This window comes from Acyrthosiphon pisum, chromosome A2 (assembly GCF_005508785.2).
Source record: "Acyrthosiphon pisum isolate AL4f chromosome A2, pea_aphid_22Mar2018_4r6ur, whole genome shotgun sequence".
Taxonomy (NCBI): domain Eukaryota; kingdom Metazoa; phylum Arthropoda; class Insecta; order Hemiptera; family Aphididae; genus Acyrthosiphon; species Acyrthosiphon pisum.
Window position 1 is genome coordinate 67,238,664 of NC_042495.1, and position 18,916 is coordinate 67,257,579.

General features: G+C 29.9%; 3 protein-coding genes across 10 annotated transcripts in view; 1 reads left to right on the plus strand and 2 right to left on the minus strand.

Annotated features, from left to right (window-relative positions):
• Positions 1 to 4,936: 4,936 nt before the first annotated feature.
• LOC100162571 (zinc finger protein 664) lies at positions 4,937 to 7,887 on the minus strand. Its single transcript, XM_001952553.4, has 4 exons — positions 7,636 to 7,887; positions 7,370 to 7,498; positions 7,158 to 7,204; positions 4,937 to 7,097 (listed from the first exon to the last, which is right to left on the minus strand). Exons 1-4 carry the CDS (start codon positions 7,747 to 7,749, stop codon positions 6,158 to 6,160), a joined length of 1,230 nt encoding a protein of 409 aa, XP_001952588.1. The 5' UTR covers positions 7,750 to 7,887; the 3' UTR covers positions 4,937 to 6,157.
• Positions 7,888 to 8,037: 150 nt separating this feature from the next.
• On the plus strand, positions 8,038 to 13,161 carry LOC100160544 (phosphatidylinositol 4-kinase beta). Of its 4 annotated transcripts, none has more exons than XM_008184963.3 (10): positions 8,038 to 8,235; positions 8,323 to 8,477; positions 9,002 to 9,181; positions 9,234 to 9,455; positions 9,542 to 9,659; positions 10,651 to 10,889; positions 10,994 to 11,088; positions 11,159 to 11,386; positions 11,627 to 12,548; positions 12,627 to 13,161. In XM_008184963.3, the coding sequence occupies exons 3-10, from the start codon at positions 9,163 to 9,165 to the stop codon at positions 12,812 to 12,814; spliced, it is 2,031 nt and encodes a 676-aa protein (XP_008183185.1). In that variant the 5' UTR covers positions 8,038 to 8,235; positions 8,323 to 8,477; positions 9,002 to 9,162; the 3' UTR covers positions 12,815 to 13,161. The 4 variants fall into 4 exon arrangements, with proteins under 4 accessions (XP_008183185.1, XP_008183183.1, XP_008183184.1 ...); XM_008184961.3 differs by having other exon boundaries at positions 9,250 to 9,455; XM_008184962.3 differs by having other exon boundaries at positions 9,250 to 9,455; positions 11,627 to 12,323.
• A 1,274-nt stretch (positions 13,162 to 14,435) lies between these two features.
• The window catches only part of LOC100169439 (probable cation-transporting ATPase 13A3), a 23,278-nt gene continuing 18,797 nt past the window's right edge, over positions 14,436 to 18,916 (minus strand). For 4 of the 5 annotated variants that reach the window (XM_016804430.2, XM_003244550.4, XM_029489449.1 and 1 more), the window contains 8 exons: positions 17,876 to 18,381; positions 17,500 to 17,811; positions 16,871 to 17,428; positions 16,677 to 16,789; positions 16,436 to 16,608; positions 15,147 to 15,978; positions 14,901 to 15,079; positions 14,436 to 14,812 (listed from right to left, as the gene is read on the minus strand). In XM_016804430.2, the coding sequence (XP_016659919.1) occupies positions 14,709 to 14,812; positions 14,901 to 15,079; positions 15,147 to 15,978; positions 16,436 to 16,608; positions 16,677 to 16,789; positions 16,871 to 17,428; positions 17,500 to 17,811; positions 17,876 to 18,381 (2,777 nt within the window). In that variant the 3' untranslated portion in view covers positions 14,436 to 14,708. Of the gene's footprint in view, positions 14,813 to 14,874; positions 15,080 to 15,146; positions 15,979 to 16,435; positions 16,609 to 16,676; positions 16,790 to 16,870; positions 17,429 to 17,499; positions 17,812 to 17,875; positions 18,382 to 18,916 lie in introns of all 5 variants that reach the window. The other variant, XM_029489448.1, reaches the window with a different exon arrangement.

Sequence of the window (18,916 nt, forward strand, 5' to 3'; positions counted from 1 at the left end):
TATAGTATACATACCTACACAATGGATAATATCCATCATAAGTAATGCTATTATAGAAATTAATTTGACTATTTACAGTAATACGGCTGGATTAATTTTTGCGAAATTCATTAAATTTATTATATTATAAGTATTTAGTTATTATAATAGTATACATCTATATCATATAATATTATTAATATTAACTTTTGAGTCAATACCTACTTACTGTACACAGTACTCAGTAGACCTATAGTGAATTATATAGGTTTTTTGGTACAAATAGGCAATATCTGAAAATTTATTTAAATGTTTTGAATATGGTTAAACTTTCTAGACCCCACGAATATTTTTGAACTACAACAAAATACCTAACGAAAATCGTTATTTTTTGTTTAAATAGGTAAACTATCGGTTTTATTTAGATTCCAAATGATATACCAAGAGAGCTTTTTTCAATAATATATTGTATTGATTTATAATATTATTTCTGAAACTGTTTATAATGGGAAATAAAATAACAACTGCTGCTAAAAGTTTCGTTTCGCTTAAAGTTTAGCTATTTTCATTGTTATTCCACATGTATAACCACAGTGCTCTTTACAGATAAAACTAAAATATCACAAATTTAAATTAAATATCATTCAGCTGAAAAGAAAAACTAAATATCAACAGCTCCGTATCTCCACCCCGTTCTGATTATCGGCACGTTCCTTTTCTATTTATTTTCGGTTTTTTTTTCACGTGAAACATTTGCATTTGAGATCGTAGTATTTTTATAATAACTATGACACGATGTTTATACAATAATATAATGTAAATTCGTTCACGGCACAGTATAATTGTATTGTACTTGCCTAATATTTTACAGGAATTGACCACCAGATTCCGTAGTGCGAAAAGCCAGATCCATTACCACCACGGAACAAAACATGGGTGTCACGTGCTGCTCTAAAGTACGAGGCATCGGAGCACATTAAACGATTCAGTAGCATCGTCTAAAGCCGAAAGTGGACGACGAAAAGAAGTGCTTCATGGTGAAGCCATTGTCGCTTATATACAAGCCGTCGATCTGTATCCAACAACTCTCCAAGCCCCAGATCCGCGAGGATGGCCGATAACGACGATAAGCACTTGTAGACGGACCTGCCACTTGATAGGTCTGCAGCCGCTGGTGGGCCTCTAGATTTTGGCTCGGAGATGGTGGCTTGTCCAAATCGTGTTGTAGTGAGACGATAAGTACTATTTAATAAGTTTATTGCCTTTATTATTCATGTCGTCCACATCGGGGAATGATACACGAACCTTACCACCGGCAACTCTGCAGCGATTACCTACCGCCTCGTCGAAAAGTCTTGTCGATCGTGAGCTTCCTTAAATACCAGAAAAAATTCTCCCAAAACATTTATTGTTTGTGAAATTGTACATCGTACCTATATTGTAATATGTTATGCAAATAAATTTCTATACAAATATGAAATAACAATAATATATATTTTGTCGGTTTTTTTTTTTTTTTTTAATTAATCTGCAATATTAGGAATATCTACAAAACATATATGAATACACAACAAGCAGTATAATTAGTGCGCCCTTACTGAGTGATACGAGGGTGTCATGGAAGTTCTCATGATACCTAATAAGTTTCTTTGGATTATGATATTACTTTAGGAAAAAATGAAAGAGATAAATGAGTATTTTATTACCTTTATGATGAAGATTGTGGTGAGAACCAGTTGTAGTTTTTTCTTTATAGATATGAACACAGAATGTTAGCTGTACCTATATGATCAGAAGGAATTAAACAAATATAAATATTTTAAATATTAGGTATTGTTCGAAATTATTTATTATAGTTATTACTTATTAGGTACTAGGTAGGTATCATGAACTAAGATAAACTAAAAGTTAAACTATATGAGTGTATCTTAATTCATGGTAGGTATTAAAGAATTAAAGTAAAATAATAAAACATGTAACATAGATTTATTACAATGGTTATAATTAGGGTTTTAAAATTTCATGAAATTTATTTTCTTGAAATATTTCATTTTGATGAAAAATAAAAATAAAATGTTTATTATATCTAAAAGTTTATAGTCGTCAACTTCTAAGTGAACATTTTTAAAAGTTGGTTTATTGTATGAAATAAAAAAAATATGTAACATATTTACATATAATTTATAAGTTGCTTAACAAATGTATAATACATATAACAAATTATATGAACTAGGTAAGTATTAAATAATAAACCCATGGCCTAATAAGCCCCTTCGCATCACTCAGCCACATACACACACACACACATATTATACGACTTTTGTACACTTTGTCACTTTATAATTACTGAAAATACATACACTATTATTTCATTCATTGTTGGAATTGACTTCAAGTTTATTTCAAACCATTATCTTTTGGATCGCTGATGGACCACATACAAAATTTTAAGACTCATGTAAAAAAATGTTTTTATTCTCAAAATAATGTCAGAAATATTTTTCAGCACTACATAATATAGAATACTTATACAAATATCAAATAATAAATCAACAAAAATAATATTTATTCCTTTAATTCTAAATGTGTAATCAATTTATTGTTTCTAATCATCTATAACGGAACACGTTTAAAAAAAGAAAAAATATTTTTCATGATTTCATTGAAATATTTCAAATTTAGAACCTTAGTTATAATAATAAGTGATAAGCCATAGTTATCACTATCTTTCTAATACAATATTATGACGCACTTGCTGTATAAAATTAAGAAGTAGTATTATTGTATTTAATTAATAATAACTAATAATTTATTTAATTTATATTTATTACCTAACGCAATTGGCCACTGGGACATCGTGCCCATGTATTTACGATATGTTTTAATGTTACCTATATGAACAAAAACTTATGAGGAACCTTGCATTAAATTTTCAAACTTTTATCGACACTTAAAGAAAAATTGAAAATGTCTAATGTCTGAGAGAAACAACTTTATTAGCGACTGCCCGTCAATGAGGTTGCCTATATGACACAGTGTAAACGTTCAAACATAGAGATCGCATATAAGTATAACTTAAGCGACTGGAGATAATAAATTAGAATAACATTTTTTATTATATTCTTAATCTATTATTATTATTTTTTATATTTTATTACATTAAACATTTATTCACATATGAATTATTCTGGACATAGCAGAGTTTTGGCCACCTGTATAATTTTTATAATTTTTTTTATTTTTATTTATTATTACCATATTTTTTATATATTTGTATTTTGATCGCTTGAATTTTTAATAAATGTATAATGTATTATTAATCGTACATTTTTATATAAATTATTGGCTATCGAAAATTCAAAATGTAAGTGGCGGGCGTCAACTAAACTTGAGTGGCGTAGGAATTGCCTTCCTGACGGGGTTCAACTAGACCAGTACCGAAAAATAAATAACCGTAAATACTTGAAATTTTCATCAAATGTTTATTATAATCATTAATCATTTTCTGTAGGTACAATAGATAACATTTTCAAAATATTTGACACTGAGCATATTCCTTTTATTATTAAACTAGACCACCGTGCTTTTTTTAAGCTTAATGTTTTGTGTTTTATCTTTGTATTTCATGACTACTTCATAATATCATATATATATTAGGTACACCTAAAAATAATATCGATATTATCAAAAACTGGCTTTACGTAAAAAAATTTTCTCAATTATTTTGAAAAACACTTGGAATTTTGACCTCTCAAAAATACTAATAAATACAATTTTCTATCAGAAACCACCCTCAAAGTTAAATCGAAGGATGTGTATAGACAAAAAAAAAATAAAAACTTTCGTCTGTCCAGCGAGAGAACGCGGCGCGTACCGACCAAAATTGGTTCCCCCACGCAACACCCTGCCATAGGGGAACCGGTTTCGATAGCAAGGAGATGCGGGAGGATGCGCAGAATCTGCGCGTTCTCTAGCTGGACAGAGTACCCACCTAGTAATAATTGCTTTGCTCAGAATTTTAAATAAAAAAATAAAATGTAATATGACTACTATGCATAATAGGTACCATTGAGTAAGCAATGGTAATACGATGCACGTCCATAAGGCGAAGAGGGGAGCCCCCCCCCCACTATAAGCCGTGTGACGTTCTGTTTATTAATAGATAAATCAATTTCATAAATTTTAGTTACCTAGTTGCTTCTACACAGATTATATAGACCGTTGATATAAACATCAAACATATTATAGGTAGCTTTTAAATTTTGATTTAGCATAAAGTATACTAATACTAATTAGTATACTAATACGAAAAATAAGTTAAAATCCTAAGTCCTAACCCTACTTATAAGTTATAAGCATCCAAAGTCCAATGATCGGGGGGGTACTCCACAATCCTCATCTAATATCTGACCTTTAAATAGGTACCTACTTACACATTTTTAATAATTAATTACGTTAACTCGTTCAAAATTCAATTCTTATACATCAATATTCTCAGAAAAATACGAAACACAAAATGTATGTTGTAATTCATAAAAAATATAATTCTTATGAAAATGTTATCAATTGTCAAGATAATGAACCATTCAATATCAAAATGATTACTCAGCCTCATTTTATAATAAATATTATTAATTTAGAAAATGTCTTAAGAATCTTAAAACTACTAACAAAAATATCTAGATTATTTGAATAATATGTTTATGCATTATAAAATAGGTAGGTATCTAAATTAACTTTTCAATTACCTACCTAGTGAAAAATGTATGTTATAAATTATAATGTAAGTTTTCGTGGAATTTCAATAAAATAATATTCTATTAAGTACCTACTGTTTCAGTAATTTTGCCACAAACCTTATCTGAAAAATTTGAGTTTTGAGATAGAACTAAGCTTGATCAGGATGAATTAGGTGAATTGCTAAAGAGCAATATTATGTTCACAATAATAACAAGTATTATTTTAATAATATCATACAATAATTTATTCTCAAAAATATCTAAACATAGTATTGCACAATGAAACAAAGCGTGTCCATAACCTTTAAGTTTGGTAATACAATACCCGTTTTCAAATTAACACAAGTTTAATTACAGAGTGTCCCATAAAGATAAAATAATTTAAAATAGTGAGTCATTAACCTATTGTTTTACCGTAATCTCTTATAAATGACAACCAATTGTATTTGGAAGAAAATATTTTAATCTCTTAAATAAACTTAAAAATTCCAACTCAAAATCCTCCTATATATATATCATACAATATACACAAAAAATTTTTAGAGAACATTTTCAATATTTTAATGTTAGAATGTGGTTAGTTGTTAGTTGACGTCACAACATTTATTTTGTTTTTGATAGCCCTGGGGACACTCTGTAAATATATTAAAGAGTATACATTTCAAATCAATTTAATTAAATTATCATCATCATTCATCAATATTACTTCCAATTATATAATGTGAAATAAATAATAAAATAATATTATATTTAAGTATTAAATAAATAGTTCCAATTCCCTCAAAATAAATATTTAAAATTATTCTTTGAAAATTGTGCAGCCCATACTAATGCAGGCATTAACCTAATTATTATAATAATGAACAGTGTATTTTTTAAAAAATAATCATAAGTATTAAATATTTTATTGGAGCACAGTGGCCAATAGGGCTAAGGTGGCAGTTCAAATGTATTTAGCTGCCGGTACAAACCCAGCCACAGGCGGCATCTCTCTCTGAGCAGACGACTGCCAAGTGTAAAAGACCACCATTCCTCCTAAATAGGGAATGGCAGAAACTTACGTGTGCTCAATAATATATCTGCCAAACAGGCGAACTAACTAGGCCTTTGGACATACTCCCATGTACGTACCATACAAAAAAAAATATATTTAATTTGACTAACTATACAAATTCCAAGTGATAAAATATGTAAAGCATAAAAATGAATGAGTCATTATTTCATTTAGTGTTGACTACTATTTTGACATCTTTAGTATTAAATAAAAAAAAAATTCCATCATACAGAAGTGAACACTTGGTAGGGGACTCAAAATTTATGGCTTTTTCAAAACAAAAAATATGTATTATAAATAATAATCATAATTCAAAGGTCATAACAAAGATAATTACAGAAACAATAATACATTGTATAAAGATTAAAAAAGTTAATAAGTTAAGTTAATACATGCTTTGATACATGTTGATAGGAAAAACAAAAGCACATGTCTTTTCATGTGCAGTTAACATTGCTCTGCATACAAAACCACTACCACAAGCACACACATAAGGTCTTGCACCAGTATGTTTTCTATAGTGAATTACGTAAGAAGACCGCTGCGAGAATGTCTTACCACACTGATCACATTGGTATGGCTTTTCACCAGTGTGAGTCCTAAGATGTAATACTAACGTACATTGTTTTGCAAAACCTTTACCACAAAAACTACATACATTTGGTTTCTCTCCAGTGTGTAATCGTTTGTGTAACTTCAAATGTTCTCTGCTGGATAATTCTTTGCCGCATATGTCACAAAGACAAGACATGGCTCTTTTATGTGTCCGACGGTGTAAAGCTAGTGAGCTACGATCATCAAATTTACGCCCACATTGAGTGCACACATATGATACTGTGTCACCGTGTATAAGGCGCATGTGTGTTGCTAAGTATCGAGATAATGAGAATGATTTTTTACATGACTCACATTTAAACGGCTTATCACCAGTATGCTTATTTTTATGTTCATTTAGTGAACTTTCTGTAATAAAATTCTTGTTGCATTCTGAACATGTATACTTTGACTGTTTTAGATGACGTTTTTGATGACGGTACATAGAAGATCGATGCTGTGTTGTATAACCACACGACTCGCATGAAATAGTAGGAGGTTCATTATTATGGTTTAAAACATGAGTGTTAAATGCCAAAAGATTTTGAAATGTACGATCACAGATTTCACATACATGCAGAGGCTTATCTTGTTTTTCTGTCGAACTATCTGGGGGTTCATCCACAGACTTGCTCTGATCTTCATTTTTAACTACAATCTCAGCATGAGCAGTTTTCTTGGGAGATTTAACAGACAAACGTTTACAAGGTCCAGACTTTCTTTTGCTTGGTCTAAAATTAATTGCAATAGGTATATTAATAACAAAAATTAAAAGCGTTAATTTATTTTACCTTCTAACTGTTGGCTTCTCTACATCACAATCACTTGGTGGCTGATTCTAAAATATTTAACATAATATTGTAGTATTTAATTTGAAAACAAAATTATTAGACATAATATAAATGACTCATTTCAATTGTTGAAAGCTCAATACATTGAAAAGATAAAATAAACTACAGGAGTCATGGGCCAATTTATTTGTATTATTAAAAGTTGTTATTACCATTTGATCCAAGATGCCGCGAAAATGATTCTCGGTGTCCTGGATGCACATAAAAAAATTATAAGTCTCCAAAAGTTTTCTATGACAACTGTTACATATCATTTTTGGGAACGGGTCTTCTTCTGAAAACTGATTTAACAATGGACGTCAATGGGTATTGATAATAATAACGATGAACATACAATACAGTAATATAATAATGACTATAATTAGTTACGCTTAATAAGAATATCATAAGATATCTGCCGTTGAATATTATCGCTTACTTTATTCGGTAAACACATATTTATTTTCTCAGCCAGACCGTCAGGATCTTCGACTATGGGCGTTTTTGCGTCGTCTTCCGTCAGACAGTACCGACAAAACCCGGACAGGTCCATTGCAACTATCACTACGAAGCGTAAACAACAGTAATTACATAAGTACAGACGCGAACTTCCATACGAATTCGGTCAATTAAATTTCTAAAGTGAAAGAAAATTGACGAGCACCTCGCTGGTATATTATTATGTATGTTGTATGTATGTATGTATGTGTAATATTCCATTATTTCATCAATATTATTTCGTACTATCATAACCACAGACCATTCGCGACAGATAACATCAGCTTACGGTTAACCATTCTAACCTCAAACGTTTGTTTTGTCCAAAAACGCCCTTTTTTCTGTCTACTTGGCATTTTTGAAATTTTTTTAACTTCAACAATATTGACGTTTACCACAACTCATAAGATCGACACACGATAAACATTAGATCTTAATGATATGCCGAACACCTTTTGTCAAACTGTTGGCCGTTGCATCTCGTAACCCACTACGAATTTTTGGCCTCGGCCTTGTAATGGACTCCGACACCAAACTGAAAGTAATTGTTGCTATAACGTTCACTGGTGTACCTACGCGATTCAATAATTTTCATAATTATTATTTAATCGCGTTTGATTTGTTTTAGAATTGACTCTAACAAAACATATAAATAAACGTAATGCACGAAAACGCATCAACAAAAGTGGCTGTTACTACTTCTGTAACACCTGTACACGGTCGTCCGGAATTTAACAAACACAGAAATAGCAACCACCAAAGGAACCTTAGCCTTGACTTTCGGTATGATGTTACTAGCTTAATTACCTTATTCAGTACTTTCTTTTACCCTCTAGTTTGTCATATTTGTCTTGTGTCATCTGACTTTAGTTATAAAATAAATACCCATTTTATTTACCCATATGTAAAATAATTGTCTATTCATCATTTTTTAAATTTAATTGGTATAAGTATTTACCAAATTATTTACTATTCAAAATATAAATTAGGGCCAAAATTAAATAGAAAATTTTACAGTTGAGTTTTTATTTACAACTTATTGCACAAATAGTTGTATTTAAAGTTCAATCCAATCAATGCTAAAGTGTTAATATTTTTATTTAATTAAATGTTAAGCTAAAACTTAATCATATTATAAATTACAACTTTCAAACTACAATTAGTTGAGTTACATAATATTTTAAATCAATTGCATAACTAGGTACTTGAAAATTATTGCAAAACAAATAATCTAAATTAATGATCTAATTAAAGTTTTTCCAATCTATACCTATGTGTTATTATAACTAATTTTATTAAAAATAAAGGTCAATGGGTATTGTATTACCAACAATAAATCATCCATCACACCACCGAAACCGTAGTTTGGATTCTGTACTTACTAAAATACCAGAGGTAGATGTGATACCGAGTCCTGAGTGTCCAGAACCAATATGTGCGCCAATATCTGACCCAAACATCCATTCGGATGATTCGGGTATTGGAAGGTAATTACTATTTTCATGCAAAAATTAAAACAAATAATAATTTGTCATATAGTTATAAATTATTATAGCTCAGAGATGGCGAGCAGTTGCAGCCGAGAAAGTCTTAGCTGTTCAGAACCCAGCCCTTCTAAACAGGGAGGTTACGATTCTCAGACATTCGACAAAGTTTCTAAAAGCTTTCTGCTCAGGCTGATAGAGTCCAAGCTTTTTGATATGCCAATGGCCATTATGTACCTTTTCAATTCAAAAGAGCCTGGTGTCCAACGGTATATAGGTAATATACTTATCCTATTTGAATTAAATTGTAAATTTTTCAAATATAACATATATATAATGCTTGTGGCTTAAATTTATTTTCAGGTGATAAATTGTTTAGTTTTGATGACAGTTCAGTAGATTTTTTCTTGCCACAACTAATTAGTATGTACATACAAATGGATGACATAGCAGAAGCTATAGATCCGTATTTGGTACATAGGTAGGTTCAAATTTATCAATTATAATAGTGATAGGTACCCAGGGCCGTTTTTAAGGAGTATTTCAGGAGAGCATTATGCCACCCTGGCTTATGTTAAGGCTTATGTTATTATAAAAAAATAAAATTATGTTTTCTATTACGCAATGGAAAATTATAAATTAATAATAAATACATAAATACATTTTGTAATATTGGTTCCTAATCAACAGCTGATGAATATTGTTAGGTCAAAGTAACATTTTTTTTTTTAAATTATCTTTTTTGTCTAAATAGTAAATTAAATTGGATACCACAAATCCCTATAATTACCTTGTGACTTGTTGCTTGTACCACCACATAGGAGTATGCTATAGAAATATAAACTTTATTATTTTATAATACAATAGGTAGGTATCTAAATATTTAACTCTGAAAAAGAGCATTGTCACATCGATTTATTATAAAAATAATCTATATTATATATTATAAAATAGAAGACCATTTTTTGTAAAACAAAAAATATCTCGAAAGTAGGTACATATTAACGGATTTTAGTACATTTTTATAGTTTGTATATTTTTTGCAATCCTTGTTCCTTATTGATATTTAAATAAACAATTTATAGGTTAATGGGTAGTTAATTTAAATGGTTGTAATATAATAATATATTACTATTATTATATTAGTAGAAATGTGTCATATTATACAATTTTTTACAAATATTTGGCAAGGGCAACACCAGGCGAAACAGCTAGTAGTATAATAGTATATACAATTCAGTATTCCATAAAAGTTTGTTGTGCATAATTTATAATTATATTTAGTTAATCATAAGACAGTTATTTTTGATTTTGTGTGAATAATAAATATAAATACTGAAATTCGAAAAATTAATTATAACCAATTGAGGGAGCCAAAATGTTGTTGCCACAGGCGAAAAAATCTTAAATATGGCCTTGTAGGTACCATAAATGTTCATTAATGTATATTAATTAATTATCAATAATTTTAGGTGTCGTAAATCTTGTGATTTTTCTATTAAATGTGCATGGTTATTAAATGCCTTCCATGATTTAAATGCTGAATCAAAATCTCGTGGTGGTCAATTAATCAGTACAATTCTCAACGAGCATTACAAACAAGGACCAAGTGAACCAACCTCTTTAGACTCATTCAACCTATTAACAAAAAAGACTCATTGTCGGTCTAGATCTGACAGCTCGATGGTCAATTTAAATGGAATTCAAATAGGTAAGATTTAATTGTACAGTATACTCAATTTACAATCTAAAACTTCTATTAAATATTTTTAATCTTAAGTTTACTCATAATAGTTTTTTTTTTTTTATATTTAGTACGAGAACGAAATTTTTTAGGGGATTTAAGTTCTGGTATGGCATTTGATAATAGATGCAGTTGCACTGAACAAATAGCTGAGTGTCGATGCGGTGTAAGTTAAACTACAAAAATATATTGAAAATTAAACTGTATATATTTATTATTTACAAATATTTCTACAGGCTCCAAGAATGTGTTCTGAAGTAGAATTTATTAAATGCTTAACAACACTTGGACGTGATCTAGCTAAACAACCAACTAGAGAAGCAAGAACTACTTATCTCTGTAGCCAATTAAGTTTAATTAATAAGAATTTACCTGCTAAAGTTTGGATACCATTGTACAACTGTAATCATCATATTTTATCAATTCCTCCACGTGTGGCAGCTGTTTTGAATTCGAAAGACAAGGTAAATTATTACTGTTTAGGTATGTGATAAGAAGTTCAAATAATTTAATTTAATTACAATTATTAAACATATTATTTCTATGATAGATATTTGTATTATATTTAACTGGTAACTGAGTATTTCCCAAAAATGTTGATAATCATACAAATAAAATTAATTATAATTGTATAATACTTTTAGTTTTAATTTTTCATAATTTAACATATTATATAAATAATACAATTATTTATTTATGTTTAGGCTCCATTTATTATTTATGTGGAAGTCGCAGAAGTAGAAGATGCTGAACGGTCTCCTTTGACTACCCGGGTATCAAATCTTCGTCAAACACGTAGTGAAGAAAATCTCACTCGATGCGAGTCCCAAGACCTTAAACCAGAAATAAACAGTCAAAACATGTTTATTGTAGCCGGTGACATAAGACGTCGCCTCACCGTTTCCACTGATATTAAAAGTTCTTCGCCCACAGATCCCGAAGACCCTTCTGCTGCTGCACTCAAAGAACTTTGGTCAGAAAAAGAAAAACGTGTCAGGGAAAAATCTCCATATGGTGGTCTAGCCAACTGGAAACTGTTGCCCGTTATTGTGAAAACAGGTGATGATTTGAGACAAGAACTTCTTGCCTCTCAATTATTACTTACATTACATAGTATATGGATGTCAGAATTAGTACCACTAAAAGTTTTTCCGTATAAAATATTATGTTTGTCAAATGATGCCGGTTTAATAGAACCAGTATTAAATACTATCTCTTTGCACCAGATCAAAAAACAAAATAAAAATTCATTGTCGATGTATTTTGAAGAGGAATTTAAGGAAAATACTTTGGTAGAAGCAAGACAAAACTTTATAGAAAGCTGTGCTGCGTATTCGCTTGTTTGTTATTTGATTCAAGTAAAAGACAGACACAATGGAAACATACTTCTTGATAATCAGGGTAATCTTATACATATTGATTTTGGATTCATACTATCTGCATCCCCTAAAAATTTGGGATTTGAAAGTTCACCCTTTAAATTAACTTCGGAAATGGTTGATGTAATGGGTGGACTTGACTCAGATGGTTTCAAATACTTCAAACTACTAATACTCCGTGGTTTAATTGCTTCACGTAAACACATGGACAGAGTGTTGTCCGTCGTCCAAATCATGCAGTCTGCTAGTATGAAATATTTTTATCATCTAAAGACTGTGATCATATGTTAAACAATATTTATTAGTTAAATATTTTGTTTTACAGATTCGCAGTTACCTTGTTTTAGAGCTGGAGCAACGGCTGTAATTGGATCTTTGAAATGCCGTTTCCATTTAAATCTTACAGAATCTCAACTGACATCGCTTGTCGATAACATGGTTGAGTCGTCGTTGCATTCAATCACAACCAAATTGTACGACGGTTTCCAATACTACACTAATGGCATACTGTGATTATTACATTATGCGTTACTTGGAATACACAAAACAATATGTACAAAGTCTCCTACATAGTATTTACATAATTGGCAAATGCTACTTCCAAGTGCGATTTTTTTATTGGATGAAAATGATAAATGTTTTGCTCACTAAACCTGGTCAATGAAATACTGTCAATGTTACCTAATACTAATGTTATCCTCTATTCTTTATCCTAAGAAAAATTATCAAGTATATTGTAAGTAAACAAATCCCTTTGTACATACATACAACCAAAAACACACATACACTGTATTTGTACTATATATCATTATTTTAAAACAAATTGTAATTAATTTGTAAATTATTTTTTTTAAACAATTAAACAAAAATCTATTAATTAAATATCTATTATTTTTTATTATACATCGATTATATTATTATTATTATTATAGTACCTACCATCAATAGAATATCTACCGTTGATTCCTATGCAGAAATGGCCAAGTTACTTAATTATTTATACATATTTTTTTAATAAAATAATGACACTGCTATTTGGCAGATACTTATTTTTACGAAGGTGCATGTGAAAAATATATTACTTTATAACTTATACCCCAGGCTTGAAGTTATAGCACTAAAAAAGTTACTTTTTAGAACTTTATTATGAACTTTATAAATCCAAAATATGCAATGTAAATACCTCTAAAAATTACAGAATAGGTATTATGTGAAGTACAATCGTTATCTTTGGCTGTTGTATACATTTCCTATATATCCAAATCTAACTCTATTCTATTTTATTCTATTGATCCATGAATACATAAACAATTTTACAAAATATGTATGATTCCATTCTTATACTTCAATAGCATTTTGCAAAATTATGAAAATATGAATACATTTTTAAATATCAATATTTAAAAATGCTCATATACCTCACTTAAAAATTAAAATATCGAAAAAATCCAACGAGAGAACACAAATTACCTTTAAATTTGTTAATCAATTCACCACACAAAATTGGAACTACTAAAGTATAGTAACTAAATATGTTTGCATGTTATGTGTGTAATGCATACACCTATAAACTAATGGATAGCGCATTCCGCCCAGCCGTCAATTAGTTTGAATCGCGAAAAAGCAAGTCCATTTAGATAGGACATTTGGCCCCCCCCTGAAGTTATATGATGTGATTTCAATGGCGGATCCAGGAGGGGTATTTTCTTGATAAAACAAACTTAAGTTCTTAACCATATATACAATAGTCAAGAAAAAACACATGTTTTAGATAATAAATAAATATTTTAGACATTCAATTAATGTTAAAATACTTTATTAACAAAAAAAAAATATTACAATTACAAATACATATAATTCAATAATCCAACAAATACTGCACTGATAAAAACAAATTGCTTTTATGACATCCAATTATTCCTATAACTAATTAATTGTATTTTGTTTACATAAAAAATAATTTTTTCTCAAGAGATTTAATAAAAGGTCGTTAGGTTAGTTCCATTAAAAAAAAAAAAACAATAATAAATTATCATGTTATTATCATTTAAAAATGTAAATACTGGCGATTTGGTATTTAACCTTTGGTTAAACAAATTAATATAATAGTAAATAACATTAAGACACCATTAACACTATTGTTTATGAACGAAATAATCAATAATTATTATGCAGATGACAAAAGTCAAGAAATGTTATTGACCTCTGTTTTATTCAGATATAATATATATGTATAATGTATATGTATACTAAAGGGACGCACAAGACAAATTAAGACGGTGAAATATATTTGTAATTTTTATACGTATTCTATATAAAATAAACTATACTGGGACAATAAAAAAAAAATCTACAGGTAACTACTATTTTAAGTACAGACATATTGTGTGAAAAAACAATAATTTTGTCAAATGTGTTGTAAACTACCAGCAGGAGTTGCATAATTGGATTCTTCACTTTCTGAATGAAAGCGACGGTGCAACGATAAATTCACACCGTTACTGGCTGTTCCTGAAATATTATAATACTATTTAAAAATAAACCCTAATTTTAAACTCAAATGTTTGATGTACATATATATGTCTAAGCTATGCAATACCATTTGGTTGTACTGTTGAACGGACCGTCGGTGACAACTGTTCGGGTGATGTATATGAAAATGGCGATGACGAGGATGAACTAAAACGATCGTTACTCAATGGAGGCCAATCTGGCATTTTTTGAAGCTCATACTCAATTCCAGCATAAGATGTTGTCCAACTTTTACTCTTATGAGAACTAAACATTTTAAATTATTAGAATTGATAACTGTAAGTACGTAACATTTGTTTAAATATTATCTTACCGAGAACTCAACAATTTGACAAGCATGCGGTCACAAAGTATTTTTTCATGAAATACTGCCAGTGCTAAATTTACTAACCCTAGCGCTAAAATTACATAGAAGAAAGAGGAGTTGTCTGGAGGTAATTTGAGTTGGAATTGGGATCTTAAAATTTCAAATGGTGAGATAAATAAATAAACGGTAAATGCTACTATGACTACTGATATGATGGATAAACACCAGTTTGATTGTAAACCCTGTCTGTATGGTGGTCCCTTGTTGAAAACTAGGGCTAAAATTATATACTGTAATGCCGATACACTAAACACTGCATAATTCTCAAAGCTTTCTATTGATTCATTTTCTTTATATTGAAATGGCACAAACCAGTCATTATATCGAATGGCTACGAAGCTAATCAATTGAATTGCGATAGAAATTACTAGTTGTCCAATAAGTGAAGTCAATGGCAAGGCAGAGACAAGTGACGTCTCTGGCCTCTGTTTGACTAAGGGGCCTTCGTACGCAGGCGTACGACTTATTGAAAATGCAAAAAGTGATATGAGAAATAAATCAATGTACAAATATTGGTAATCTGATAAATTGTTGTCGATGGAGTAGAGCATGATAACCGATATAAATTGTACCAGAGAATATCCAGCCATAAATTTGAATATACCAACAGAAGTAACAAGAGCAGCGCGACCTTCACGAATTACTCTCACAACACATTCAACAGATGCTTTGCGTGATGTGAATGGACTGGCAACAGATGATTCTGCTTCACTCAGCGATATACCAGTGTGTGCTGCTTTCAAAGCTCCACAGTCATTGGCACCATCACCACACATCGCTGTAATTTAAAACACTGTTGTTAATTAAATTGAAACATCTAAAAAGCATAGAGCCAAATAAGATTTAAGAAATCTAAATAAAAACTTTTAAAACATTTTTTTTATTGCAATTAATCTTAAAAATTTTAAATACATAGATTGAAAAATAAAATAGAAAATTTGATAGACATTAAATTGTTTAACAATATAATATATAATTTTCTGTAGTTCTATAAGATATAATCTGTTATTATTAGCAAATTGAAATGTTAAATTTTTTAAAAATTAATTTTTATCTTCAAATAAAATGTAATGAATCAGATTTTAGTATAGTAAATTGATAATCTACAACAGCATAAAATTAAAAAATGATATTGAAAATAAAAACTCACCCAAAATGTTTTAGTGTTCAAAAAATATTTTCCTACTTAGGTTTAAACAAATTGAGTTTATACTCACTATACTAAATTTACTCACCAACATAATAACCAATTCCCTGCAACTCTTGAACAAGTTGTTGTTTTTGATCTGGACTCATTCGTGAAAATACGGACGCTCTAGTAATGATTTTTGGTATGAATTCTGGGCAATATTGCCTAAGCAATGACCATGTTTTTCCGGTTAATGCAAAAGTATACCTCTGAGAACATCTAATAAAAAGAATAAAAAAAATATATTAAATTAGTTAAATATTTTATGTTAAAGGCGTAAAACATACTTAATTGGCGTATTAGCAGTAGTACTTGAAGGGCTTAATAATCCAGCTTCTAATAAATCCATGTTCAAATTTACACTATTACCAGAATTGGGCGACATAATAGTGCTCAGTTTCTATAATACATTTTTCAAAATAATAATTAATTATGAATATAATATTTTATACTATGTTTAAGTTAAAAAATTAGAACTTACAATTGAATTTGAATTAATTGTCTGGTTAACATTCATATCAGCTGCTGTGAAATACAAATAAGGAGGCACTGTAACGCAGTGCACAGTAATAACATCTTCTGTTTCCAACACTATACCACAATCTCTTGCGACACTAAGGGCTGTTAGCATATTATCTCCAGTGACCATAATAATTCTAATACCTGCAGACCGTAATGTGTCCAAAACACCAGCACTTTCTGGCTTTAATCTGTTTTCTAATATAATCAGTCCCAAAAGTGTCAGGTCACATTCTGCTTGTTCTCTAGTTAATCTCTGTGTCTTAACATAGCTCAAATTATTCTTTAACGCCCTGTAACCAGCAGCGATCACCCGATATCCTTGTTTGGTGAATCGTTGCAATACTTGATCGAAGTCTGGTGGAATCGAACTAGGATTACAGAGGCTTAAAATTTTTTCTGGAGACCCTTTGGTATAGACATGGGTCAAATTAGAAGACAGATGTTTGGCTATAACACTCATGCACTGCAAACTCGAACTAAATGGAAATTGGCGAATGATACCAATTTCTTGTCCAATCTACAAAACAGATAATATTACATTGTATAAATTTCAGATGAGACGCATAAATGCCAGAAAAATAGTTATACCTGTTCAATAGTAGTGAATGTGTTTTTATTTGGTGGTCGAACAACAACTGGCATGACCAAATCAAATTGGTTGTCTTCACTAGTCTCAGGTTCTTCGAGTAACCATCCAGTTGATTCAAACATCTTCAAGTCTAAAGGATCACCGGACAACTTTCCATCGATAGACGTAATAGAATGGCATGTAACCATAGCTGACATGAGCAAATGGTCTGATGACATTGAACTCACATTCCTATAGCAAGGTAGAAATTTTGATGTTGTCACAGGTACTATACCCCACATATCTAATCCATCTTCAGTCAGTGTACCAGTCTGTTAAAAAAATTGCAGTTATAAAACACTTGAAAAGCAATTAAACAATTGACTGTTTACTTACTTTATCAAAACAAACACAATTAATTGACCCTGCCACATTTATAGATCTTGGACTAATGCAATAAATATGATGATTTTTCAATCTCATTTGTGCATACATTTGTCCTACAGTCATAGCAGCAGGCAATGCAGGAGGTACTACAACTGTGATCAGGTCAAAAGCTTTCTTCAATATTGAATCAAGAGAATGTCCACGAGACACTTTGATAAACACAGTGTATACAAATCCGATAGCAGCAATACCTGCTAGTACTTTGATGAACTTATAACTGTCACGTTCAAATTCAAAGTCAACTGGTGCTGGATACAATATTGAACGTACCAAAGAACCTTTACTAGTGTGGAAGCCTGTACGTACCACAACAGCACACACTCGTCCCTCGCCATAATAACGAGTTTGTATAACAGATGTTCCACAGTATAATGTGTGACGAGCATGTTCTTTTATGTCATACTTTAGGTCTGGATTTCCAGGTATTGTTGTCTTGGTTACAGGAACACTTTCACCTTAAGATACAACATAAAAAGTATTTATAATTCACAATTTTAATCTTTAACAGTTTATAATTTGTTTATCCATTTATTTTGGATCTTAAACTTCTGAAGTCAGTAATGTATATTAAATGTACTAAAGCGCCGAAGTATAAGTTTTATTTATAGTTGTAAGTACCTATTAAAAAGTATTATAATATTAATTAATTTCATATTTTTAAAAGTTGAAGCATCAATAACTCAAATAACATTCTACTCTTAGATAATAGTTGAAAAAACAATATATATATGTATGTACAGTTGATCCCAGAAGTCCCGTATCACCCTTAGTATCTCCGTGGAAAATCAATATATTTAAATGCAATTTTTTTACAGTAAAAAGTATGGAAATTCTGATTGAATAACATAATATTCGATTTTTTTTTCAAAAATTCAAAAAATTATCAAACATTTTTTTTAGGAAAATAAATTTATTAAATTTCCAAGATAGCCATTTTGTTGATCATATTTTTTAAAACAGTTCAAAAAAAAAAAAATATTAAAATTTAAT

What these genes read in the sequence shown, in the direction of transcription:
- LOC100162571 (XM_001952553.4), bottom strand. Translation starts at nt 7,749, where the DNA reads ATGGACCTGTCCGGGTTTTGTCGGTACTGTCTGACGGAAGACGACGCA. An exon ending in GCGGCATCTTGGATCAAATG is followed by an intron (nt 7,205 to 7,369) that starts GTAATAACAACT and finishes TAAATATTTTAG; the next exon opens with AATCAGCCACCAAGTGATTG. An exon ending in GAGAAGCCAACAGTTAGAAG is followed by an intron (nt 7,098 to 7,157) that starts GTAAAATAAATT and finishes AATTAATTTTAG; the next exon opens with ACCAAGCAAAAGAAAGTCTG.
- LOC100160544 (XM_008184961.3), top strand. Translation starts at nt 8,356, where the DNA reads ATGCACGAAAACGCATCAACAAAAGTGGCTGTTACTACTTCTGTAACA. An exon ending in GATGATTCGGGTATTGGAAG is followed by an intron (nt 9,182 to 9,249) that starts GTAATTACTATT and finishes AAATTATTATAG; the next exon opens with CTCAGAGATGGCGAGCAGTT. An exon ending in TAGCTGAGTGTCGATGCGGT is followed by an intron (nt 11,089 to 11,158) that starts GTAAGTTAAACT and finishes ATATTTCTACAG; the next exon opens with GCTCCAAGAATGTGTTCTGA.